Here is a 25,480-nt window from a genome sequence, read left to right as displayed (position 1 = left end):
AGAACCACACTTTTTGTAAGAAATTTTGCCATCGAAACTCCCAGCTGATAGCACTGCTTATTTCGAAGGACGAAGAAGAAAAACAAAAGACAGAAAAAGAAAAGATACTCAATCTACAGAGAAGTGGAACATATTGGGTCTATTCTGTTGTTTTTTGAGATCAAGGTGGTGGGAAAAAGACGGTTTTTTTTTTTCAGAAATATTTGATAGAAGATTACTTCGTATCAACCAGCAACTATCTCACCAGGAGAGGACAGCCTTTTATTTTTTTTTTTTTTTGGAAATGGACAATATGAACAATAGGGGGGGTGATGATGAAGGTCGACCACGACCCCAGCAAACTTCGGGACCTGATCGTCAGGTGTCTGATAATGATTTCGATTCCAATGGAAGATCACCAGCTGCTGGAGCCCATGCCAGCTCGAATAACCGCGGACATAATGAGCAGACCGCAAATTCCGCCACCAGTGCATCTGCCGCAAACATTGCCACTGCCACTGGCGAAACCAACGTGGCGCCTTCTCGCGTGGCTCAACTTTCAGAGAGCAATAACCACCAACCATCGCCGTTATCAAGTGCGGCTGGCAATGGAGAATCACTGGCAGCCGGAGGAGACGGCAATCACGCGGCATCGGCCTCAACGCCTTCAACGCCACCCAACAGCAACCTGCCAAGTGGAGCAGCCGGAGAAGTAGATACTGCCACCATTATTACCATTGACTATGTGTTTTCAGATGATAATAGACCGACCAACCCCAACAGAGCAGGCTCTTTGGTACTTTCCCTTCCTTCCTCCTATGCCAGCAGGGACTCAAATTCAATACAGGAAATGGTGCGGATGGCAACTCAAATGGCATATTCGTTGATCATGTCCAATGTCCGCAGTCAAAACCGAGGAATCAAGCTCGCCAAATTCAGAGAATTTGAAAAAGTGAGATTGAGAGATTTACCTGTAGAGTCGAGAGTTTGTTCGATATGTTTGGAAGGGTTGTCGCCGTTGGAATCTGAAAAAGTGGTTGCAGATGTCGCGGCGGTAGAAGAAGACCTTGATAGTGTCATCACGAGCAAGAAGAGGCGGCTTGTGGACAAGTGGAGGCAGATGCGACGATTCTCAAGGTCAAAGACTGAGTCAAACGACTCCCTTCTTGAAGTGGCAACTGGAAACGACTCGGAGCCTTCTACTCCGTTGTCCACGGACAATGTCGCCACTACCCCTGTTCCAACTTCTCCCATTGAATCTCCCATACTAGCATCCGTTCCTGACCTGCCTGCGGAAACTGAAGCATCACCGGAGAGACCTAACAATTCCAATTCAAATTCCAATTCAAATTCAAGTTCCAATTCAAATTCAAACTCAAATTCAGCCACCGATCCCGTGTATCTCGTTGACTTTACTGGACAATTTCCCCATATCCCCATTAAGCTCGGATGCAACCACATTTTCGGCCAAGACTGCTTGTTTGAGTGGTTGAAAGAGCATTCCACCTGTCCACTATGCCGGTCTCCCGTGGTTGATACAAATGAGACCACACCAGCTTTCCACAGCAGAGGTGGGAATAATGACGGTGACGGTGCCATGAGCGGGCAAACGTCGCATCAGCGTACCATCAATGGCCGCACGTATACCGTTTTTGCTATTCCTCCTTCTAATCCGAATAATGTGACTAATACCGATGCTGGTGGATCTGGTAGAAACGGCGATGGCGGCGGAGAGAATGCGAATGCTGGCCGCAGAGTGGCAAGGAATGTCAATGACTGGTTTAGAGGAGCAAGGGGTGTTCACAACGACCACCGCGAGGAAGAGAACTCAACTGATGGACAAGGACAAGGCCAAGGGCTCCCGTTTCAACGATTTGCAAACGAGGTGCAGCAATTTATGCGCAGTGGGGCCACACCTGGAACAGCTCGCAGATTCACTGTTGATCAAAGTGGGGAGGTCCAGTCATTGCATCTGGATATGGGCGCGACTCGTTCTCCCATATTGCCAGGAGCTTTCAACACGAACTTTGTTTCATCGAATCAGCCTTCCAGCACCTCCGGCAGTCAGAATCAAACACCATCGGCGTTGCCGCATATTGATTTCAATACTGTTTCGAGAGCTGTTCAAAGCTTGTATCATCTTTTTGGGAGAACTGGGACAGCGCAGGATAACGGAGACATGGCGGGAGCTCGTTCCGACACAGCTGGGGCTGGTGCTAGAACGTTCACACAAGTTGCTACTCCTGTTGCCACATTTGGAGGCAGGCTCAATCTTCGCAGGATGCATAGTAGTAGCAGTAGTGGTAATAACTCAACTAGTGGCGTTCGTGCTAATGGAGCAGGCACAGGTGCAGGTGCAGGTACAAATGCAGATGCTGGAAGTGCTACGGGTATGAGGGATGACCCGCGGCTGGCCACCGCGGGAATGCAACGAGATTTACCATCGCCGGACGATTTCAATTCGCGTTTGGACGAATTTTTTCCTGGGCGCTCAATAATTGGCGGCGGTGGTACCCCACTTGGAGCCGAGCCATTCCCGGTTGCAGGCTCTTTGAGAAGTAGAGATGAGGCTATGGAAGCACCTCAAAGTTCGTTTGGACCTGTGGGATCTCCTGCAGCAAATCCACCACCACCACCACCACCAGCAACGTTTTTACCGGGAGTCAACAAGCTTGCCAGAACTATGGATCCTCAGTCTTTGAGGCGTGAGACCAATTCAGATTTCCATCCTGGTAGAGAAGATCCATTCTCGTTGGCTGGCAGGAACAATAGTCACGCAGAGATGGTCAGTGCCCCCTGTGAGCACGCTAGCAACCACGAGAGGAACAATGAACAAGTTGAAGACGAAGTGAGACATGCATTTACGGCAGATGTTGACCCGAGTGCTACTGTGGGCAACAGTGCAGCTGATCTGCTTGATGGGAGGTATTGTAGGATGTTGCAAGAGAGAATGCAGGCTAATCGAGAAGAACGATGGGCTCGTTGGAATGCTCACCATGGTTCTGATGGAAGAGACGGACCTTCTGCTAGCGGCCAAAGCAGTGGTAGTGGCAATGGCAGTGGCAATGGCAGTGGGAATAGACCTGGAAATACGAGAAGGTTGAGCAATATTTTCAACCATTTGATTGGCAAGAGACGAAACTCGGAACGTTGATGGATGGATGAGCCATCTGACACAATTTGAGAGGCCACAAACAAGTGGAGAGAAAGGAGAATTTTGGGTGGGATAATTGAGCCTGAGACTGAAACTGAAACTGAAACTGAAACAGAGATTGACACTTTTATATTTTGGAGACTGCATTTTTTTTCCCCTTGTATCTAGCATTTTAGCATATAGCATAAGTAGCATTTAGCATTTTAATTTTGGAAACATAACACTCTTGGGTAACTAGAGAAGGTGACGAGGGTTTACGATACCTGACAATTGTAACAACGGAAGAACGTTCAATTATAAATTTGAATAAACCTACACAACCCACCACAACAACCACCGGCAAAGTCACTGTGGAAAAAAAAAAAGAATTAATTAATGAATTGAACCAATTGAGAAACAAACAAACAAGCAAACAAGCAAATAAGCAAACAGACCAGCCAACAGTGTTGGAACACCTCAGAACAAATCGGCAAACTCCGCAATGTGAGGATGCACCAAATCGACATATCGCCACTGCTCGTCGCTGTTGCCCTGGGCGAGCGGAATCAGCGCCGCGTAAAATGGAGGATGCGGATGATGCTGCGATGAGCACGACACGGACCCATTTCCACTCTCGGCCCCCGCCAGCAGCAGCTCGACTTCTTTCATCGTGTGCTGTTTGGAGTGTGGTTTGGTGGTGGTGTAAGTGCAGGTGTAGAACCACCTCAGTGGTGACGTAGCAACGAGTCTCGATGCAAATGGTGTGCTGCGAATCATCATCATAATCAAATATCTAGCGTGTTATATAAGGAAACTTGGAGAGGACGAAGATGAATTTCCATCTAGATGTAATCGATAAGGACATGATCCATTCTACACATCTACTTATATATATATATTGATGTTTGAGTGAGGAGTAGAGTGGCTCCTCGTGCCATAGCACCGGGTCCCATCGTATAGCACCGCCGCAGCAGAGATAGAAGGCAAAATACCCCTCCTTTGCATTACGTAATTATCGCAGTCATGGTAGCGATGCTCAACAACAACAAAATGCTGAGGGAGGGGTAAATGAAAATAAAAAAAAAATTGAGTTCGAGAGTTTTAGGGAGGAGAAGGCAGCAGTCAAGGCAGGCGAGGGGAGTCAAAATGAGGACTGCACGGATGAATGGAATTTTGGCTTGCGATAAGGGAGAGAATGGGAAAGGCTAGATTTCGAGGTGGAACATATGATGTGGTGAATCAGGTGAGCTCAAGTTAGGGGATGAAGAGGGAGGAGGGGTGGTTCAAGACCAAAAGAAAGGAAAAAAAAAAAGGCCAAAAAAAAAAAGACAAATAAAATGGGTGAGTCAGAAGAGTCTCGAACCGGGGCAAGCTCAACATCTCAAGGAGGTGAAGATATGACACGCGTCTGTCGATTGCTGCTGCTATTGTTGTAGTTGATCGATTTGGCAATAAATTTTCTATTTTTTTTTTCCGTTGTTTCGAATTGACACACGCACGGGAACTTTGACTCCTGCTGGAAAAGCGAGTTACCGCGCGTGTGTGGTTTTCTCTCTCTCTCTGTTTCAGAAGAGTCACCTAATAGGGGCGCAATCTTTTTTTTTTTTTCCTGCCCCCTAACTTTATACGACGCAGAGCCCAATAATATTCCTGGTGCTGCTTCCCCTCTTTCCCATGTTTCAGCCAGTGTGTTGCAACCAACAAGAGTTGCTAAAGTATGAGTTATGAGTCAAGACTGTTCCATTGAATACAGAAAAAAAAAAGACTGTACCTATATATCATCTCTATACGGAAGAAAGCAGAAAACATAATGCCATTACAGGAGCTTATTCAAGATCCGGCGGCCGTGAGGAGTCAGTTTGATCTCGGGTAAAAAGGGCATCAACACATTACTCAATTTTTGCAAGTCTTCCAAATTGGCAACGTCCAAGCATGTTTGCAACACATAGTTGCCGTACGCGTCATTCAATATGTCATGGAACTGTTTGCTTGTCAAATTGTTCAACAACACCTGAATCATTTCATCTTTGACTTTTAATCTGCCGCTCTCGTCATTGGAGCTTATGCGCAATGAACGCTCAATCACATTAGAGCCGAACTTGTGCATGGACAACGTGTAGAAATTCGATTTGAGGTGATTCAAAATCACATCGATGCTTTCGGGGTCGCCGTGGGTAAGCACATACTGAACCACGTAGTTGGCATAGGGGTCTATTGTGAAGGTGGCAACGTGGGCAGAAAGTCCCGTGCTCATCTGCTTGATTTGGGCTTTGGTACCGTAATCCAAGCATCGCTGAAGAACACAGCACCCGTGTCGATGACAGGCAACTAGCTCACTGTTTGCAAGACACGTGTCAAAGATGAATTGGTTATCTGGCTTGGAGTCGGTTTTCGACTTGCCTCTTAGTTTCTTGAGACATTTCTGGATCACGTGGTTGCCATTCAAGTCGCGAGATAGAGTAATCACATCATTCGAAAAGCTTGCAATCAAAATCTGTTTGATCTTTTGTTCCAGTTGGTTGTCATCGTCTTTGTCGTCTTCTTTCTCGTCGCTATTGTCATTGCTAAGACAGTGGATGAATTTTTGTAGAGCCCGCGTCCCGTGTGAATCTAATGATATTCGCACTAAGTCACCCTGGGCAATCTCAATCAACTGCAATTTCTGTTCGCTGGTGATGCATTCAACTAATTTCTGAATCAAGTAGTTGCCAAAGGGGTCCATCATTAGCTCAACAACGTTGAAATAAACCTCTTTGAATAGCATCGTTGCCACCTCATTCTCTATTTTAACCTGCTTGGTGCTATCATCTTTTACTCCCTCCTTTTTGTTTTCTCCTTCTTCTCCTTTTACTTCTCCTTCACCTTCTTCTCCCTCTCCTTCCTTTACCAGTGCTTTACTCTTTTGTAAAATCCTCTTTTGTTCTTCTTCGATTTCCCGTTGTAAAAACCGACATCCGTGTTGATCAGTGCATAAGCTCAATAAAGAGCCCTCAAAGTCATATATCTTGGCATCGGCGTATTTACGCGCATCCTCACCCCGGCGGAACTGATTAGATTGGAATTGTTGCTGTTGCTGATTGTTGAATTTTGCACCGTTCCTGTTTCGATGATTATTGCCGTTGCGAGCAAATCTCTTGCCTCCTCCACCCTCATGGAAACCAAACTGTCCGTTGCGTGGCTGCTGATGGAAATTTGGTCCATTTAGATTCTGCCCATGTCTTGGAAAATGCAGTGGTGGATGCGGGTGCTGGTGGTGGTGCTGGTGCTGTTGCTGTTGCTGCTGTTGGTGGTGTAGTTGTTGTTGTTGTTGTTGTTGTTGATAAAGCTGTCCGGGCAGGTTCAAACCTGAACCCATCACTTGTCCAGGAGGAAGTGAGGAAGGAGGATGAGAAAGTGGTGGTGGCGGAGGTGGAGGGGCTGAATTCCACACAGAGCCCAGTGCATGCTGCATTGCAGCAGGTGGCATTCCACTTGCATTCATATCAAAAGAAGGAAACTCTCCGGGAGGTCCTCCTGCATGGTATTGATAGGGCAACATCGGATGATGATGATGAGGTGGGCCCGGTGGCCCAGGAGGCCCAGGTGGATGCGAGTCTTGAGGGTGAGCCATTGGTGGCGCAGGTGAAAAGGGGCTGAATGGCGGTGGCGGTGGTGGTGGTGGTGGTGGTGGCACTCCCGGGTGCATGTGAGAGCTCATGTGGACATTAATTGGTGGAGGCAAGTGGTGGTGGGGGTGGTGGGGTTGCATGTGTGGAGGGATAAATTGACCACCTCCTGATCGCTCTGTTGGCTGGGGCAAATGAATTCCATTTGCATCTCCATCCTTGGAGTCCGCCGCAATCGGTTTGATGAATGAGGTGAAATTGTTACCACCACTACTAGCATCGGATAAGAACCCTTCGCTCGAGCCCAGACTTGTGTTTCTCAAATCGGCCCCGCTTGCTGCACCCAGAGTGTCATTTCTCCAATTGGCGCCATGTGCAGCAGTGGAAAATGAGCTACTTCGACCACTCCCCAAACCCACGCCTTGCGCATTGTATGGCTTAAAGTGGCGATGAGTGCCTCCATTCCCCGCGGTTGCTGTTGCTGTTGCTGTTGCAGGATTATTCAAGTCGTCGTGTTCTTCAATAAGAGCCACTTCATCGTCGTCAACGTCCACCAAGTTTAAGTTGCGTATGGCGGCAACTATATCAATATCCTTGTCTCCAGTCTCCTCCCCATCATCATCACCATCACCATCATCATTTTGTTTTTTTTCTTCTTCTTCACCACCCTCATTGTTCTTGTTGTTGTTGTCGGGTACGGGCGGGGCTGCTGGGATTTCGGCATCGCCTGATTCGCTTTTGGGGGGCTCATCTTGAAGCAGCTTGTTGAAAAAACTGGATCCGGCAACCAGGGCACTTCTCAACCCATTCTTTGCTTTCGGTGCCTGGGTGTCGATGGGCGTTGTCGCGGTGCTCGAGGCTGACACAGATACAGATCGAGATGAAAGCGACATTGTTAATTTTGATTGACCTTTGGTTTAAATAGTTTGGGTTTGAATGATATATATATAATGTACAGATTGTCACGCCTTGAGATTGGGGAGAATTGAACGGCAATTGTATGCTTAATATTATACTAATGTACAAATGAACTGAAAGATTAGTAGTAGTCGTTTTTTTATTTTTCCTTGAAATAAAATCCTCTTTATGATGACATCAAATGCATGTAATTATATAGAATTGAATGAAATGGAATGAAGATTGATCTTAATAATGTAGTCTAGATAGATCGATAGACCCAGACGTGTGTAATGAAAAAAATGATCTCTCTGGTTCAAGTGTTGCGTGTGTGGTAAGATATGTTTTTGCCTCTGGGTCGGTGGTAGATCTTGTTTGTTTTTTTTTCTTTTTGTTTTCGTTGAACCTTTTGGAAATCTCCCCAGTTTCACCTTTGAGCACGTGACATACCCACCCAGATCTTGCGTTCAATTGCCCAAACTATGGAATACACGTTGTGTTTCGTGTTGCCTCAGCTTCTTTTTCTTTTCTTGTTTTAATTTAATTGAGTTAGGGCAATATGTCGGTCTCGCAGGTCTGGATTTGGTAGTTGGTTGGTTGGTTGGTTGGTTGGTTCGCCGTTTAAAGAGGAGGTGCTAAATGCACAATGTTCGCTACAGCTGTAAGGTATACCGCACGTCTATCTTGCAGAAACTCACCACACAATTTTCTTCCCAGCGTGTTTTCTACATCCAAACGATTAGAACGAAATAATCGTCATTACTGAATACAAATCTGAAAATTCTTTTTTGATTTTTATTGCAACTCAAGTTTACTATTTCTATGCAATCCGCGTTTCGAGTTTCGCGAAGAGCGAGTAGGGGGAATCCCCGAATTTTTAGAATACATTGTAACCACAGCTTTGGACTCTATCACATACACAAGGCATCAACACAATCTTCCGCACAGCAGCAGCAGATTATAGCAGCACACTAGAAACAACAAAGTTAGTATTCAAACTGTCCATTCTAGTTTTGTTTTTTTTGACAATTTGTTGCTGTAACTTGTAGTCTTGTCAGCCGACTCGTCAAGTGCAAAGTTTTGCAAGTGGTTCACGGATCAAGCAGGTGATATTCCACTAGGTTTTTCTTTTCTTCAACATACCATTCCGCAAAAGGCGGAGCAACATCCACCGCCGCCTCCCCTTTGAGGTTGTTGTTGAACGTACATTGGTTGCTGTTGCTGGTAGTAGCCTCCTTGTGGCGGTCCTTGTTGGTAGTAGCCTCCTTGCGGGGGCCCCTGGCCGTACCCTTGTGGTGGTCCTTGTTGATAATAATTCGACTTTAAAGACGTTGCGATTGTTAGTTAGTTCTGTTTCTTCTCTATCGATTTTCACAGTGAGATCAAGTATCCAATCGACATACCATGTGGTGCTAGTGGAGGGCTTTTTCCTGTTCTATAGCTACCTCAATACACTTGTATTCCTGAACTGGAGTGCGTTGATGTTGCAGGTGCTGAAGTTTAAGTAATACTTCAAACTTTTGAAAATTCTATTATTAAAACAGCACACAACAAAGGAGAGCGAGAAAAGGAAAGCGAACAAAGAAAGAGCGAGAGCGAGAGAGAGCGAGGCGTAGTTCGTGGTGTTCCACGTAGGGTGGTCAGCACGAGAAACAACAAAGAAAGATAATGCAAAAGCCTTGCGATCAAACTACGGGGGGGCTCCAGTGTGATTAAAAGCGGGTTTATACTAGCAAATTTCTCTCTTTGTCTCTCTTTCATCCACTTCCAAGCTGTCCTCAAATGGAGTAAGAGTCGCCCCAAGCTATTTTCAACCACGACTATGCTCGCTACTTGGTTGGTCGGACGTGGTGGTCACGATGATGGTGGTGGTGATCTCAAAGGTGGTGGGTGTAAGTTGACGGACAATTACCCGTGATTCTAAGCCACTCTAGAAAAAACCAGGCCACGTGAAATTATACCTGGTGCCAGAAGCAGAGGTGGTGCTGTTGAGAGGGGGGCGTGCACTTCCACCGCGGACACCTCTGACATCATGATGTCGCGCCTAGCAAAGGACCGCTTCAACTTCAACCACCCGACCCGTTGAGATCCAACACCCATCCCAAGGCTGGTGAAATCGAGACGCCATTTGGACCAAATTCTGTATCCTTACTGTTGTTTCCCAAAGTGAGCAAATAGGAAGGGAAGCGAGCCGGAACTCAGATAAAAACAATTAAAAAAAACGTCTAACTCATGGCTTTCACATCGACGTGGACGTGAGAGCCGAGATCAACTGTTGTTTTCAGTATTTTCATATTTTTTGTTCGGTTCGCTTCAACAAACTTATTTTTCTCGAGAGACGAGACAAGTACGAGTTTTCGGTGCATGCCTCGCGGCAACTTTTCCAATTGTTAAAACGTCGTGTTTCTGAGGCAGTGCAGTTGAGACTGGATGACCGGCCGCTGTCCAACTTTATAGAAACAGAGATGTAGAGCCACTCATCTTAGACCAGAGTTTGGATTCAAATCTTTACTGAGCACTGTGGACAGGCACCCCCACCCCAGCTTCACGCAGACACTTATCCAAACAAGGTCAATCTATCGCAGGGCTGGTGAGTCGAGAGGAGAAGATAAAATAGAAAAAAAAAAAAAACTACATCCTTTAAACCCCCTAATCTCGCATCATTGAATTTCATTCAACACAGTTTCAACTTTGAGCTTGTCCCTCGACAAAGTTCATCGCTTCTTCTTTGTCAATCTCAATGATGTTGCTCACTTTATTCGTAAAGACAACTCCATAGAATGTATCAGCAGCCAACGACAACAACTCTGGTCGAAATGTAGTGCAGATAAACTGAGCCTCGCTACTCAAGCTTTTAATCAATGAAGCCACCGAGGTACGATACTGAGTATCCAAATTGCTATCAATCTCATCAAACAAGTAAAACGGTGCTGGGTCACAGCTCTGTATGGCAAAGATCAAGGCAATTGCGCAAAGTGATTTCTGCCCACCTGACAACTGTTCAATCTTCTGCTGTTCATCGTCTCTGGAATTGAAAGAAACAGAAATTGCTACACCCGTGTAATTGTCAATGGTGTCCTCGCCTTCAGTTGTATCATCGCCAGTTTCATCAAGCTGCGAGTCCTGCGTTTGCGTCTGCGTTTGGGTGTTGGCGGCGGTTTTCCTTTGAAGAGTTAAATGGCCCACTCCCTGAGGCACTAATTTCTCAAATATCTCATGAAATGCCCTTGCCACTTGTTGGAAACTTGCCATGATTGCATCCTTCTTCTGCTGCTGCAAATTGCTGATTAGATCTTCGATTGACCGCTTTGAGACATCCAAGTCCTCCTTTCTTGAAATCAACTCCTCTTGCTGTTTTGTAAACTGGTTATACTGCTCCATGGCCTTTTTGTTGATATGGGAATACTTGACCAAATTCTCATTCACCTCCTTCAACTGCTTGATCAACCTGTCCAAAGTCTGGTCCTGGTAAAGTTCCGTGTTGAACGCTTCTTCAGGTAAAACCCCCAAGTCCCGTATCTTTTTATTCACTTCCTCTTTAATCTGCTCTTTGATCAGCTTTTGGTTCAACAACTTGGCGCTGTATTTACTGTAATTCTCATAGCTCTTTAATGTCTCAACTTGTTGCTGGTTCGATTTCTTCAAACTTTCTTCGCTCCGGGCAATTTCGTCACTAATCTTTTTATGTATTTCGCTCGATTCCTCACTACAAGCTCGTGCCGATTCCAATTTTGATTGAACATTTGCAAACTCGTGGGCCAACTCTTCCAATTCTTGCATGTTGCCTTCTCTGTCGCCTAAAGAATTTCGCAGCTGCAAAAAGGAGCTTTCCGCTTGTTTTAAATTCTCCATCACGCTCAACAATTCATTTGTGGTTGCCTGAAGCACCGAGGACTCTGCAACTACTTCGTCCAACATGCTTTCCAAACTGGCAATCTCGGTATTCAAGGAGGTGAGCTTTTCGTGCTCGTCGTCGCTCAACGACTTTGCAAACTCAGAGTTGAGCTCTTGCTCGTGGTGTTTCAAGTTGGACGCGATCAAGTTCTTGGCAGACTCCACCGACTCCAAGTTCAATTTCAACGAGGAAATCACTTCATCAATATTCAACTTTTTCGAGCTCAATTGCGACAACTCTATCTTGAAAGGCTCTCTAGAACCAGCCAATTTATCCAAGTCACGGAGGTTGAGTTGCAATTCGTTGTTCAAAGACATGATTTGCTGGTTCACGTCGGCTAATTTTTGGCCAGTCTCCAAAAGTTCTGCTTCCTTTTGGGCCGATTCCATTCTCGTCTTGCTCTGGAACTTTAACGCGTCGATACGCGAGTTCTTGTAGTCCCGATAACCACCAGATATCACACCTTTAACATCGACCCGGTCACCATCCAACGTTATCCCCGTCAATTTGAACTTCCTTGCTATCTCGGCACCTTTGTACAAGTCCTTCACCACCAACGCTTTTCCAAAAATCTGGCGCATAGCCTTTTCGACATTTTCGTCACTATATCTGATTTTGGAAATCAAGGGAATGCACTGGTACTCCAGAGAGTCCGGGTACTCGGTCACCACCAACTCCGTTCTGTTCAACGGGATAAATGTAACTCTCCCTGACTGGCTTCTGTTCAATTCCTCAATAAGCAATGCGGCAGTGGCATCAGTGTCAACAACAACGTGGAAAAGCGCGTTTCCAGCAATAACCTCCGCTGCCGTTTTATACTTGTCGTTGATGTGAAACAACTCAGCAACAGTTCCATAAACGTTATCCTCGAGCTTCAATTTTTTGGCAATTTGACTCACCGACGCGATTCCGCGCGATTGGTCGCGGCTCATGGTTTGATTCACCAAGTTTGTCGCATTATTAAGGTCGTTGGTCAACGAGTCGCACATGCTCTTTAACTTAACCTCGTCTCTCCATAACTCCTTCCGAGTGTCTAAGCACGCGCTGATTTTGCTTTTCAATTCCTGGTTACTAGCTTTAAGTTCTGAAATTTGGTTAGAATGGTCTTTATCCTCTAAAAATTTTTCAACTTCTGCAATTCTGGCGGACAATTTCTTTTCCAGACTTTCATTTGTTACAAGTTCTAGCTTCAACTGCTGCGCCTCTTGGTCCTTCAGTTTCAAAGCTTTTTTCAACTTTGAGATTTCCTTGGTTAGCCACGAGTCACGCTGCTCCTTGGTGTCGTATTTCTCAGATCTATATTGTTTTGAATACAACGCTCTTTGCTCAGCGGTCAAATCCAGTAACCGCAGCTTGAGCTTATTTTCCTCCTCTTGCAAAATAGCCAATCGAGGCTTACTCTCAGTGATGCGCTTGTTGGCGGTTTCCTGTTCTTTCCGATTCTCTGCGATTTCTCTTGCAAGAAGGTCCAACTTTTCGTTTGAAGATTCCACCGTTTCGCGCATTTCATTCAACTTGATTTCTTTGTCTGCCGCGAGTTTCAACAACCGGTTGAGTTCTAAATCAGCCTCGTCTTTTTCGATTTCCACCACGTTCATGTTCATGTTCAACTCTTTTATCGAGTTTTGAAGGTTGATGCACAACGACTCCCTCTTTTCCATGGTGTTCAAGTCGTTTTGCGACTCGCTCATAATCTCACGATGTCTCAGCTCCAAGTCCTCAATCGACTCGGTCAACTCGTTGATTTCGCGATTGAAAATGTTGTACTCCAAAATCTTCTTCAGTCTCTCCAAGCTTTGAAAATCTTTCAAATCGGCACTTTCAATTTGCAAGTCGCTGATCCTCTCCTGGATGCTAGCCAACGCTTCGTCAATCCGTTGTCGTTTGAGGTTTGATTGAGCCATTTCCCGCATGGATTCTTTCAACTTGTTTTCAAACACGGTGGCGCCGCTGACCTCTTTCAACAACGCCAACCGCTCATGGTCCTTGGAATTGGTGAGACTGGTGATTCTCCCCTGCGGCACAATGTAGTATGGGTTGGACCGAGAAAACCCGGCACTTTCCAAAAGATGCATCACGTCTGACCGTGTAGCAGATTTCCCATCTAGTGAGTAATCATCCTTTTTGAGCCCAATGGTACGTCTGATGGAAATCTCGGGGTTACCCAAGGGGAACCTGCCGTCGGAGTTGTCAAATATCACTTCGACATATGCGGACATGATTGTTCCCGAGCCATCGTGGATCAACGCTTGTCGTTCTTCTCTCGTCATGTGGGTGTAAGCATCGCTCAAGACGAACCGAATGGCTGCAAAGAAGTTTGATTTTCCCGATCCGTTTCTTCCAACGACGACATTACAGTGCGGACTCAAGAATTCGATGGCGGTGAGGTTCTTGTACGTTTTGAACCCCTGAATCACTATCTTTTTGATGTGCATATCGACGGTGAACTGAGGTGTGGTGAATAAAGGATGTGCGTGTGTACGTGTGTGGAGCTTCAGGGTGGTTTTTTTGTTTTTTGTTCTTTCCTTGCATAGACGCGTCACCTGCAAATTCTAGGGTTTGGTGGAAAAAGTTCACCCGTTTGTTTCTGCAGAGTGGGAATGGTTCATTCTGACTACTCCGAGAAACTATAGGTTCTTTCTTTCCCGAGTGTTGCCTCTAGGTATCATCTGGCTGCAGCGGAAATTTACAGTGGGACCGCGTACAGGCACTAATGGCACTTTTTCATGGTGTTTTCCTGATGTGCAAATATTTGAATGCCCGAGGCACAAGGATGAACCAAAACCGCTAAATATGAAGAAAAAAGAGAGAGGGAAAAAGGGGCTCATACAATTCCGCTTGACAGGGAGCTCTAGCCAAAGAGTCCTAAACAAGAGGACTCATTTTGATTCCGGGAATGGACTAGACGAGAAAAGAGACTTCTACACTCGTGTTCTTGATTTTGCTCACACTACGAGAAGAATTGCTTGACAGTGGACACCTGTTATCTCTCTTTCGGCAACGTAGTCCCTTGCCATCGACCTCTCCCTTGTATCTTCTCTCGAATGTGTCTTGTGTCTTGTTCATGTCAAACACTCAAGCCGCCCTCTTCATATCCACCCGTTGGCATTGTTATCTTCAGAGTAAATTGACAGATTATAGTAGTTCTGCACGTAAAGAGAAGTGTAGCCTAATCTCGCCAGCAGAACAAATTTGGACACACAGCTGTTTTTTGTTTTTTTTGCAGTAGCGATATACTCTTCTAGTGGAAAGTTGAAATGGCCAGCAGATGAAGAGTAGAAGTACACGCAGACTGCAAAAGTCGTCTTCTCCCGGGGATGATATAACGGAAAGGTCAACTGCTGCCATCTTTCGGGGAGTGGACCCGGCTGCTACTGCCAATGGTGAAAAGGAGCCAAGACGGCCATTGGCCGAGGCTGTGAAAAATTCACAGGCGCCAATTCAACAACAAGAAGAAGAAGCCGGGTTCCCGTTCAACTACTTGTACCAGTTCCAGGACTTTTTAGAGCTCCACATGAGTGTCCTTAAGGGGGCCCAGCTATTGGTGTTTGGCTTTTTCGTCCAGTTGGTCTACCTCAAACAGGCCAATTTCGAGCATTTGAAAACGTCGATCCCCATGCTTTTTTACAACTGGGTGGGCATCACCGCTTGCATTGTTTTGAGTGCTGTCAAGAGCAAAGACAGTGAGGTGAAACCGCCAGACTTTAACTATTTCTACAGCGTCTTGATCCCCGCCTTGTTGAACACGTTGTACTACGACCCCAGCTGGTTCTTGATCAACTGCTCGCTCAACTACTTTACCGTGGACAAGATGCACCCCATTTTTAATTTGATTTCCAGTGTGGTGTTTTACGAGATTTATAGAGAGGACAATGAGTCTACCATCCCCACGGTCCAGTTTGTTCAGCTAGCAGTGGCCCAGTTCTTTTTCATTTTTGTTCTCAACGACTTGAACGACCGCAACGGCTCTGGTTCTAGCGACACGTCTGCCAGCAGCAAGTCCTTGCGAAAGCCCGAGATTCAGTTGATTTCGATGCTACTTGTCAATGTCTTGTTCAACCAAGTGATGGTCAAGGACGAATTGCCCTTGGTTGTGTTCCAAAAGCTACTCCTGAGCTTGATTGTTGCATCGTTCCTTCTTTACCCAGTCCACGGGTTTTTGAATGAATGGATAGCGATGGCTGCATTTGGAGCTGTATTCTGCTTCTTGGCCATTTTCCAATTGAACCTAGTGCTTGGAGAAAATGCACTTTTCTGGTTGCGGGACTACATCTTGCAAGTTCCTGAAAGAGTATACATTTTCAAAGTCTGGATAATTGCAGCTAGTGTGAGTATCCCCTTGGTATTTTACATTGCCGGCATGTTCAACTTGAACACGAGGAGAAAAATCTGGCACATCTTGGTGATACTCGCGTTGACTTTTACTCCTTCTGTGCTATTCAATGAAATCGACTTTACATTGATAGCCTTACTTGGAATGATCATTGTGTTTTTGATTGTCGAAGGTATAAGACTCAATAACAGCTCATACTTGGGGCAGGCCCTCTCCAAGGGGCTAGCCCAGTTTCAAGACATGAAGGATTCAAGTGGAACATTGAATTTGTCGTACATCTACTTGCTCACTGGAGTGACTTTCCCAGTGGTTTACGACTACCTTGTCAACAGGGACAAGGTGACCATCATAAGATACGTGGGGCTCATTAGTCTTGGAGTGGGAGATACTCTAGCATCGATCATTGGCCAGCGGTTTGGCTCTCTCAAGTGGAAGGGCAGTGAAAAGTCGGTCCAGGGCACCGCGGCGTTCATTATAAGCTGCTTGCTTGCATTCAATGCAGTAGAGCACATCAACAGCAACAACCCGAAATACGTCCCGATTGCAAATTGGGAAAACGCGTTTGTTTCGCTCATATTGGGCGGAGTATTAGAGGGAGTGGCAAATATCAACGACAATTACTTGGTACCTGTATTCATACCAATAGCATTTGACTTGTTAAATAGATGTTACTAGAAGTAGAAGACGCTTTAAATATATACTTTACAAGGGAGGGTCTTGGTTCTGGCTCGAGTTATAGTGCTCGTGCTCATTATCTATTTTCCAAACAATCAGCAGACTTTTTTTTTTTTACCTTTTGGGCTGCGAAACAGTAACAGTACTATGAGGCAGTTGATTAGCTCCAACACTCGTTGAAACAGGTCTTGACTGATTGTACCTACTACGACCACCACAACCCCCTACTCGTACACAGGGTATGGCCAGCAAGCAGAAGCAGCAGGTAAAGAGCAAGAAGATCCTTTCTAGAGGCTGTATCACGGACCTCATAGCCGACGGTAAAGTGATTGTGATCTATGATCAGGCTGTGCTCAATCTAACCGCGTGGCTACCTTTCCATCCAGGTGGGGACACTGCCGTTTTGCACATGATAGGCCGTGATGCCACGGATGAGATGAATGCCTACCACGACGAAGAAACGATAGCGTCTTTCAAAAAATGGAAAATTGGCGAAATCAACTACAGCTGGGAGAATCTTTTACCACCAATTCAAGGCGCAGTTTACAGCAAGAAGAGCTCGACAAAGGGAATCGGCAGCTTGGACGATAAGCTTGATGTTGATTCCTCGCTGTCGTCATCGTCCTTGGAGAGCGGAAGCAACTCGGACGCGGAGTTGCTTTCCACGACCAGCTCTATCTTGGAAGAGGTGCCAGAAACGACGCCTGTGCAGCAACACATCAGGAAAAAAGTGAGCCCCGTGGTCCCTCAAAATGTCATTCCCAGGGACAGTAATATGAATGCGTTGTTTCCCCTTGCAGAATGCAAATCCACTATTGTCGATCCCAAGCTATTGATGATGGATTATGACAATACACTCTCGCAGCGGGACATGATGCTGATACCTTCGCTAGACTACGCTACGCAGCAGAAGCTAAGGGACGAGTACGTCGAACTACACAATCTTATATCTAAAAATGGCTTTTATCAGTGCAACTACTGGGCCTATGTTCGAGAACTCGTCAAGATTGGCTCGCTACTCTTGTACTCGCTTTCGTTTCTCAAGTTGCGGTGGTTCATCACGAGTGCGTTTTTCATGGGTATGGCGTGGCATCAAGGCACGTTTATTGCCCATGACGCGGGCCACGTTTCAATTACTCACAACTACCAAATCGACAATATATTTGGGATGATCATTGCCGATTGGTTTGGCGGTTTGAGTTTAGGGTGGTGGAAGAGAAACCACAACGTGCATCATTTAATCACCAACGACCCCGTGCATGACCCAGACATTCAGCACTTGCCCTTCTTTGCCGTTAGTGTGCGTTTATTTGGCGACGTTTACTCCACGTACTACGACAAGGTCTTGTGGTTTGACAGCTTTGCCAAAAAATTGATCCCCATCCAGCACTACATGTACTATCCAATCTTGTGCTTTGGCAGATTCAACTTGTACAGATTGTCCTGGACGTATCTACTCGGGGGCGAGGGCCCCATGAAAGGCCGGGCAGCGTGGTTTAGATACTTTGAGATTGCAGGATTGAGTTTCTTTTTTTACTGGTTTTTCTACTTGCTCGTCTGCAAATCGATAGATGGTGGATGGAACAGATTCAACTATGTCTTGGTGAGCCACTTTGCCACGATGTTGGTGCACGTGCAAATCACCTTGTCCCACTTTGCAATGTCGACGGCAGACTTGGGAGTAAGCGAATCGTTCCCATCAAGACAGATCAGAACCACGATGGATGTCGACTGTCCTGAATGGTTGGATTTCTTGCACGGTGGCTTGCAATTTCAAGCCATCCACCACTTGTTCCCACGCTTGCCGCGCCATAACTTGAGACAAGTGCAGCCGTTTGTGATTGACTTTTGTGAAAAAGTTGGCTTGTCGTATTCCATTTATGGCTTTGGAAAGGGCAATGAGATCATTATAAGTAAACTAGCCGAGATTGGGAAACAGTGTTCAATCTTGCTTGATGCAACTAAAAAGTACGGTGGGGACATGTACTGAAAAAAAAAAAAAGTGCCCCAAAAAAAGTGGACAATTTTACAGATATATTAAAGGTTATAGGTACAAGAAGGGAACTTTTTTGAAGGCGGATAGTATTTATAGACAGTTTTGCAAAAACATTATACGTAAACTTAACTTCCTATTGCAATCTTTTCATCATGACTTCATGATCAATCAACCCTTTTTCCTCTAGGTATCGGACAAAATCAATCACAATTGTGTTTTCGTGCACCATCTGATCGTGTGAAATCATGTGCTTGAATAGCGACGACTTTGCAGAAGGGGTGTTTTCCGTTCGGTTCGAGTAGAGTTTTGGTATAAGCACATTGACACCATTAATAAACCTTCGTGAATGCGTCGTGCTATATTTCTGTTGTGCCCCCGCGATGGGGTTGGGGTCATCTGCGGGCTTTTCGTGGACATTTTTGCACTTGTCGCCAAATTTACACTTGCCATATTGCATGTAGAACCGACATATGTTCTTGCTTCGTTTCAGCTGCGGTTGAGTCTCGCCGTTTGCGTCAGCGCCAGCACCATCGCCATCACCATCGCCATCGTCAGCTGGTCGCTTTGTCTGCTGCGTGCCCCGCTCTCTCTCCGCCGGCTTCTCCAGTTTCGGCATTTTCATTTTTCGTGCTTCTAGAACCTCCTTCTTGCGCTGGATATTAGCTGACGAGGGCCAGTTCTTCTTCCGTTCCGCTATCCATCTCGCGATATCTTCGTCGGTTTCCAACGTGATGTTCGTGCCGGGTATTCGCACGGCTTTCTTCTTGGTTTTTGGAGCATGGCCTGCTTCCCCTGATCCTGCTCCGCCCGCTTTGTTTTCTTTGCCAGCTTGTTCGTGATTGCTGAAATCGCAATCAGATGCATCTTGGTGTCGTCGCAGCAGAACATCGACTTTAATCTCTTCTTGTTGTGGTTGTGCTGTTGGTTCTTGATTCGGCAAATGCGTCGGTAAACCCTGTAGGAACAGCAAGTCGAAATCACTCATTGCATGGATTTTTTTTTTCAAGTTATTTATGGTAATAGTGGAATGGTTTGACAGGACGTAGATTGTTCACGGGGTCGTTGTTTCCATATGATCGGGTAGAACTGTGGATGGAATGGTTGGTTGGTTGATTGGGTGGGTGGGGAGAAACGACTGGTGCGATGAGCCGACTCGCGATCACGAACAGTCGAGATCCTCGTTTCGACGGGGGGGGGGGATTTTTTTCTCTTTTAGGGGGTGGGCAATGGGGGGATGGAGGCCTCACAGTTTGGAAGATTATCTGTAAACTTTGTTAGGTAATGATGCAAATGCTCCATACTAAGTTGATTCAATATTGAATGCCTTTTACAATGATATCTGTTTTGAACATAGCTGATCATTTTAGATCTTTGATGGTTGGCTTCACGAGCTATTCAAAGAAAGATTCGCCCTCACACCTAATTCACGTGCCGGATTGCTAATCCTGCTTGTATGCAAAAATAACAACTTCCTACCTCGTTTTCACTGCCTCTTAAGTGCTACCAGCTGAGATTTTGCAACATCTGTTGCAGCCACTTCATACTCTCTACGTATGTCACAAGGTTTTGATTTTGCAGTCAAACTCAAAAGAAGCTGAGTTTAATCAAAATGGTTCCAGAAAATGAGCATCATCACAAGGCTTTTAGGTTATAGTTGGACGAATGTACGACGAACTGCTTGTTCCAAAAAAAAAAGAGTCGAAGTGGATCAACTGTGGCCCAAATGGTTGACAAAAGAATACAGAGAAAGTGACATGCACGTTTTGGAATAGAAACGCAAGATGGTGGAAAATACACCAGCTGCAGGAAAAAGAAAAGGTGGTTTCATGCCACAAAGAACAGCTACAGGAGTCTTCCAATGAAAAGAAACCAAAATTTAAAACTATAATCTCGAACTCAATATTAACGAGCAGTGAAACCACCCGAGGCAAAGATGTTTTGGCCCGTGATCCACGTACCTTCGGTGACCAAGAATCGGATAATTGGAACAATGTCCGAGACCTGAGTCAATCTCTGGTGCAACGCAACAGTCTTGTAGAATTCAAGAGCCTCCTTTTTTTCCGAGTTGATCAAAAACGAAGTCTCCATTGGTCCCGGAGAAACGGTGTTGGAAGTTATGCCTCTGCTGAGCAACTCTTTTGAGGCAGCCTTGGAATAAAACTCGACTCCAGCCTTGGTTCCTTGGTACCCACCGTAATATTCAGTGTAAGCAGCCAACAACGACGTGGTCAAAGTGACAATTCTGCCGTTATCGTTTAAGTTCAAGCCTGCTTCCTTGATGAAAAAGAACGCCACTTTGTTGTTGTTCAAGTCTAAGGACTCGAATTCCTCCTCGGTGAATTGGGTTATTTCCTTTTTGATGACTTGGCCGATATTGTTGACGGCAATATCGATACCTTGCGGAAATGCTGCCTTGCCCGCTTGGAAGAATTTAGCTACATCATCAGCAACTTTAAAGTCAGCTTGGTAAATTTCAACTTTAACTTGCGGAAATTCCTTGATGATTTCTTGTTGGAACGACTTGGCTTGCTGCGGATCGGATCGATAGTGGAGAAACAAATTGGCTTCTAATCTGGCCAATTCTTTGGCAACGGCACCACCCAAGTTTTTAGTACCACCGGTGATGATCGCGGTCTGGCCTTTGATTTGATGTTGTGGAGCTAAGAAAGATGATGCAGACATTTGCTGTTTGTAAAAAAAAGAAGAAAACTTGACAGTTGAATGTAATATGTGTGAGTTTATGTTTCTGATGAATGAATGAATAAATCAAGTAGGAAGCAAGTTCAATTGGAGCCTATTTATATTTCTATTGGAAACCCAGCTTTGACACTCTCTTTCTTTCAACACACCCCCCTCCTCCCATTCCCCATCCTCATCCCCTATCCCCAACCACAGTTTGGTCGCGCAGCAAATGCCTTGCCATGCGCTTAACGGCTAAGTACTTTTTTATTGTCTAGCGTTTAGGAGATAAACCCCAATTGGGTAATTGCGCAATTTCATGAAATGACATCAACCCAATGCATTTCTATTGTGTATTTCGCCACGCTGCCCTGTTTGGTTCATTTCAAGGTACCGGGTCTTCTATTTTCGGTGAAAGAATCCATGACAGAGTGTGATTACCCCGAAAACATCGGCCGAGTTGGAATTAAAAAAGGAAAGAAAAATCCGAGTTTGGTTCCACATTGAGATTAACCCTGCGATACTCCCCAGTTGGCACTAGTCCCATCAAGGCCATCGAAAACATTCTTTTTTTTCCAAGATCTTGCACCCACTTTGGACAGTCTCGACAAGGTAGACTGCATTTACCTCCTTTTTTTTTTCTCAATTTTTTGCAAATAGCGAGTATCATCTCAGATTATGGATCTGATCTGTGCTCGATTGAGAAAAAAACACATATTTAAATGTTAAGCGGAGAGAATTACTCTTAATTTCACCCTGGGAAACTGTATATGTATATATATATTTGCAAAAGCTCTTTATTTATGTATTTAGTTAGTTAGTTAGTTAGTTCTTTGCTTTAGCTTTCTTTTGAGAAGTTGAGTTCTTTGGCAAGTCCTTGATGAATGGAATGAATTCTGGCTCTCCTGGGATGTATTTCCTCAACACCTCTGGAACCACCAACCCATCTTCCTTTTGGTAGTTTTCCAAAATACAACAAATGGTTCTCTCGGTGGCACTCAAGGTTGAGTTGAGACAGTGGACGTATTTCTTTTCCGTTTGGTTTTGTTGCTTAATACCACATCTAATTTCCAAGTTTCTCGATTGGTAATCGGTACAATTGGAACATGAAACCAATTCCTTATATTCTTGTTGGAAGGGGAACCAAGCTTCCAAGTCGAACTTCTTGGCTGCAGCATTATTCAACTCACCGGAAACTATACCAACGACGCGGTATGGTAAACCCAACGATTGGTAAAACTCTTCTGAAGCGCCAATCATTCTATCAAACTCTTGCCATGACTTGTCTGGTTCCGTCAACACAAACTGTTCTATTTTCTCAAAAGCGTGAACTCTGAAAATACCCCAAGCGTCTTTCCCGTGTGAGCCAGCTTCTCTTCTGAAACATGAAGAATAACCAGCATATCTAATGGGCAACTGTTCTTGAGGGCTTTCAAACCATTCTCCCGCGTGGTAGGCACTAATTGGTTGTTCAGATGTCGCTATAAGGTATTTCTCATCCTCGCCGTCAATGACTTTGTACAACTCCTCGTCAAATTGCGACAATTGTGCCGTTTTAGCCATGACTTCCTTGTTCATCATCACGGGTGCTTGCAATGGAACATAGCCTTTACCAGCCAAAAACGAAAGACCGTAATTGATCAAGGCCTGGTTCAAAAACACACCATAGTTCCTCAAGAAATAGCCTCGGTGGCCCACGATTCTTACTCCTCTCTCGGGGTCGTATCCATCTAAACGCAACAAGACTTCGTGATGTGATAATGATGCTGGTGCTCCGGTGGCAGCAGCAAGTTGTTGAGGGGTGTCGTACCCCTTTGGAGCCCAGGTTTTGATCAAGTCGTTGTTGGCTTCATCCATTGAGTCAACCACGCTTTCATGGACAATATTTCCAACAGTGTTGACCTTGGCCCGTAATTCCTGGTCTTTAGCAGCTTCTTGTTCAATAATGTCCTTTTTCTCCTGAGTTAACTGGTCCTTGGTCTTGATCAAGTCAGCAGCGTCTTGCTTGGCTTTGAATCTCTGGCCGATTTCCTTTTGAACGGCGTTGAGTTTCTTGTTTTGTTCATCTAGTTCAAATCTAATCTTGACCCACTCTTTATAAATCTTGATGATTTCATCTACTAGTTCTACTGATGCGCCTCTCTTTTTCTGAGAGACTCTGATCTTTTCGGGATCTCCTCCTTTTTCCTCTATAAATGCGTTGATATCCAACATTTTGACTTGTTTTGAATCTTCCAAAAAAAAAAAAAACGGTGGATAATGTGTCTTTGACTTGGTTGGTCTAATCGATGGTACTCATACAAACTGAAAAATATTTTTCGTGTTCGTTGGCCGATGAAATTTGATCGTGTATTTTTTGATGTGTATGTAGTGTGCGAATTTATCTATGTACAGGCCGTCGCCAGTAGCCAGTATATTTCCATTCAGTATCTCATCACCCCACGGTTCGGGGCTGACATTGCTATCGTAGAAGAAGAAGGACGCGCTGGCAAGATACCAACAGAGGTTGATACTGTTTGTTTTTTTTTCTAAAGATGATATGCAATCTTTGCTACTAGAAAGGAAGCTAGGTGACATTTCTCCACTTCAATTCCACCGTCACATTGTGGATAACTACTACCACCGTCAACTAGCCCAAACTGCAAAATACAACGTCTTTCCTAGAAATTGCCACAATGGGGCACTGGTCAACTCCCTTTCGTTGGAGAAACACGAAAATAGGTTTTTGCTAAGCGGATGTGCCGATTCCAGCATTAAGCTTTGGGATTTAAACGAACAAGACGTGGTTCGTGTGGAGAATCAAGTCGATGCCAATTTTAGCAAACAAAGTTTCCGCCACCACCCGCTGAAATTCGACTTGTTTGATTATGACAATCCAATCTCGGTGTTTCGAGCTGTAGCCACGATTCCCAAGAGACTGCAGCATCAATTTGGAGTGTCAACAATCCAGTGGTGGCCATTTGACACGGGGATGTTTGTTACCTCATCATTTGATCACACTGTGAAAATATGGGATACTAATGAACTAATGCCGGTGCACAACTTCAATGTCAATAACCGGGTTTATTCCATCGACGTCAATGGCAGGAAATCGCTCATTGCTACTGCTAGTGATCAACCGTTTGTACGAATATTGGATATGAAATCTACATCTAGTGCCCACACGTTGAAAGGGCACAAGAACAAGACGCTTGTGGTAAAGTGGCATCCCATTAACGAGAATCTCTTGGCCACCGGTGGTTATGACGGAGAAGTTCGAATTTGGGATATTAGAAGAAGTGAAAGTTTGCTTTGTCGCTTGGATATGTTGACGACCAATGCCACTATTGCTGGTGGATCGGCATCGGCGCCCTTGATTCAATCCTCGGTTAAAGCGCACCTGGCGCCCGTCAATGGATTGGTTTGGGATGAACTGGGGACAATCTTGTATACAACAGGCAACGATGACAAGATCAGAGCATGGGACATGATGAATTCGACCTATCCACCGCGGAACAAACTCGTCAATTTCGGTGCCTTGACTCGCAACAAGTACCCGCAAACGATACCAATGTTGCTTAACCCCAAACAAGAAACCAGTTTCAACTATCTATTGTTCCCATCTGAAAGTGGCGAGATTCTCGTGTTCCGTGCTATTGATGGCAAGCTAGTGAACCGGCTAGCTAGAAGAAACACCAAGTCCAGTGCGAGAGTAAGTTCGATGGTTAATCGGGGCTGCTTTACGGGGAAGTACATCTGTGGTACTGTTGATGGAGAGATTGTCAGTTGGGAACCGTTTGCTGATGCAATTGATATGGACGAAATTGCTGAAATTGGTGACGACGATCAGACAATGGAGGTTGAAGAGCTTTTGCTTCGGAGACAGACGTTGGCTCTCAAGGCTAAACAATTGATGCACTCGTTAGAGTGACGAAATCGGTGAGGGAGCGGCCCAATATCTATTTGGATGTTTTTCTTTTTTTTTTTTGCTGCTGTTGTTGTTTAGTTGACTTGCTAAATCTGAACAACAAACCTAACCATTACAGCTTGAACAGTGATGGTGGTATAACAATGCTTACTTTATAGACTCTAGTGTGTTAACTAACGCATAACCAGCTAATACTAGATGCAGTTTTAAACACGGAAATTGTTGCTAGTATGCTTTGCTACCAGGCGTCATCCACCAGTGTATTAATACGCGAGGGGGTGGCTCCAACTGCAAGAGCTCCGGTTAAGAGAGACACGCTACAATACAGCAGCAGCAGTAGAGTTAGAGCATTCACTAGGACAACACTTTCAATTCAATTCA

At 45.1% G+C, this 25,480-nt stretch overlaps 9 protein-coding genes across 9 annotated transcripts; 4 read left to right on the top strand and 5 right to left on the bottom strand. All coding sequences in view use genetic code 12, as the record gives it.

Moving 5' to 3' along the window:
* Positions 1–292: 292 nt before the first annotated feature.
* LODBEIA_P22910 (uncharacterized protein) lies at positions 293–3,133 on the top strand (the record flags this gene model as incomplete). The annotated part of the gene is made up of 1 exon (XM_066972274.1): positions 293–3,133. The coding sequence occupies one exon, from the start codon at positions 293–295 to the stop codon at positions 3,131–3,133; it is 2,841 nt and encodes a 946-aa protein (XP_066829229.1).
* A 1,795-nt stretch (positions 3,134–4,928) lies between these two features.
* Positions 4,929–7,610, bottom strand: LODBEIA_P22900 (uncharacterized protein; the record flags this gene model as incomplete). Its single annotated transcript, XM_066972273.1, has 1 exon — positions 4,929–7,610. One exon carries the CDS (start codon positions 7,608–7,610, stop codon positions 4,929–4,931), a length of 2,682 nt encoding a protein of 893 aa, XP_066829228.1.
* Positions 7,611–10,299: 2,689 nt separating this feature from the next.
* LODBEIA_P22890 (uncharacterized protein) lies at positions 10,300–13,944 on the bottom strand (the record flags this gene model as incomplete). The annotated part of the gene is made up of 1 exon (XM_066972271.1): positions 10,300–13,944. The coding sequence occupies one exon, from the start codon at positions 13,942–13,944 to the stop codon at positions 10,300–10,302; it is 3,645 nt and encodes a 1,214-aa protein (XP_066829227.1).
* An 833-nt stretch (positions 13,945–14,777) lies between these two features.
* LODBEIA_P22880 (uncharacterized protein) lies at positions 14,778–16,517 on the top strand (the record flags this gene model as incomplete). Its single annotated transcript, XM_066972270.1, has 1 exon — positions 14,778–16,517. The coding sequence occupies one exon, from the start codon at positions 14,778–14,780 to the stop codon at positions 16,515–16,517; it is 1,740 nt and encodes a 579-aa protein (XP_066829226.1).
* Positions 16,518–16,758: 241 nt separating this feature from the next.
* LODBEIA_P22870 (uncharacterized protein) lies at positions 16,759–18,507 on the top strand (the record flags this gene model as incomplete). Its single annotated transcript, XM_066972269.1, has 1 exon — positions 16,759–18,507. One exon carries the CDS (start codon positions 16,759–16,761, stop codon positions 18,505–18,507), a length of 1,749 nt encoding a protein of 582 aa, XP_066829225.1.
* Positions 18,508–18,646: 139 nt separating this feature from the next.
* Positions 18,647–19,498, bottom strand: LODBEIA_P22860 (uncharacterized protein; the record flags this gene model as incomplete). Its single annotated transcript, XM_066972268.1, has 1 exon — positions 18,647–19,498. The coding sequence occupies one exon, from the start codon at positions 19,496–19,498 to the stop codon at positions 18,647–18,649; it is 852 nt and encodes a 283-aa protein (XP_066829224.1).
* Positions 19,499–20,415: 917 nt separating this feature from the next.
* Positions 20,416–21,195, bottom strand: LODBEIA_P22850 (uncharacterized protein; the record flags this gene model as incomplete). Its single annotated transcript, XM_066972267.1, has 1 exon — positions 20,416–21,195. One exon carries the CDS (start codon positions 21,193–21,195, stop codon positions 20,416–20,418), a length of 780 nt encoding a protein of 259 aa, XP_066829223.1.
* An 822-nt stretch (positions 21,196–22,017) lies between these two features.
* LODBEIA_P22840 (uncharacterized protein) lies at positions 22,018–23,406 on the bottom strand (the record flags this gene model as incomplete). Its single annotated transcript, XM_066972266.1, has 1 exon — positions 22,018–23,406. The coding sequence occupies one exon, from the start codon at positions 23,404–23,406 to the stop codon at positions 22,018–22,020; it is 1,389 nt and encodes a 462-aa protein (XP_066829222.1).
* A 325-nt stretch (positions 23,407–23,731) lies between these two features.
* Positions 23,732–25,102, top strand: LODBEIA_P22830 (uncharacterized protein; the record flags this gene model as incomplete). The annotated part of the gene is made up of 1 exon (XM_066972265.1): positions 23,732–25,102. One exon carries the CDS (start codon positions 23,732–23,734, stop codon positions 25,100–25,102), a length of 1,371 nt encoding a protein of 456 aa, XP_066829221.1.
* Positions 25,103–25,480: the final 378 nt, after the last annotated feature.

This window comes from Lodderomyces beijingensis (genome assembly GCF_963989305.1).
Source record: "Lodderomyces beijingensis strain CBS 14171 genome assembly, chromosome: 3".
In the NCBI taxonomy this organism is placed as follows: domain Eukaryota; kingdom Fungi; phylum Ascomycota; class Pichiomycetes; order Serinales; family Debaryomycetaceae; genus Lodderomyces; species Lodderomyces beijingensis.
The sequence above is the reverse complement of the archived record's forward strand: the minus strand, read 5'-3'. Positions and strand labels throughout refer to the sequence as shown.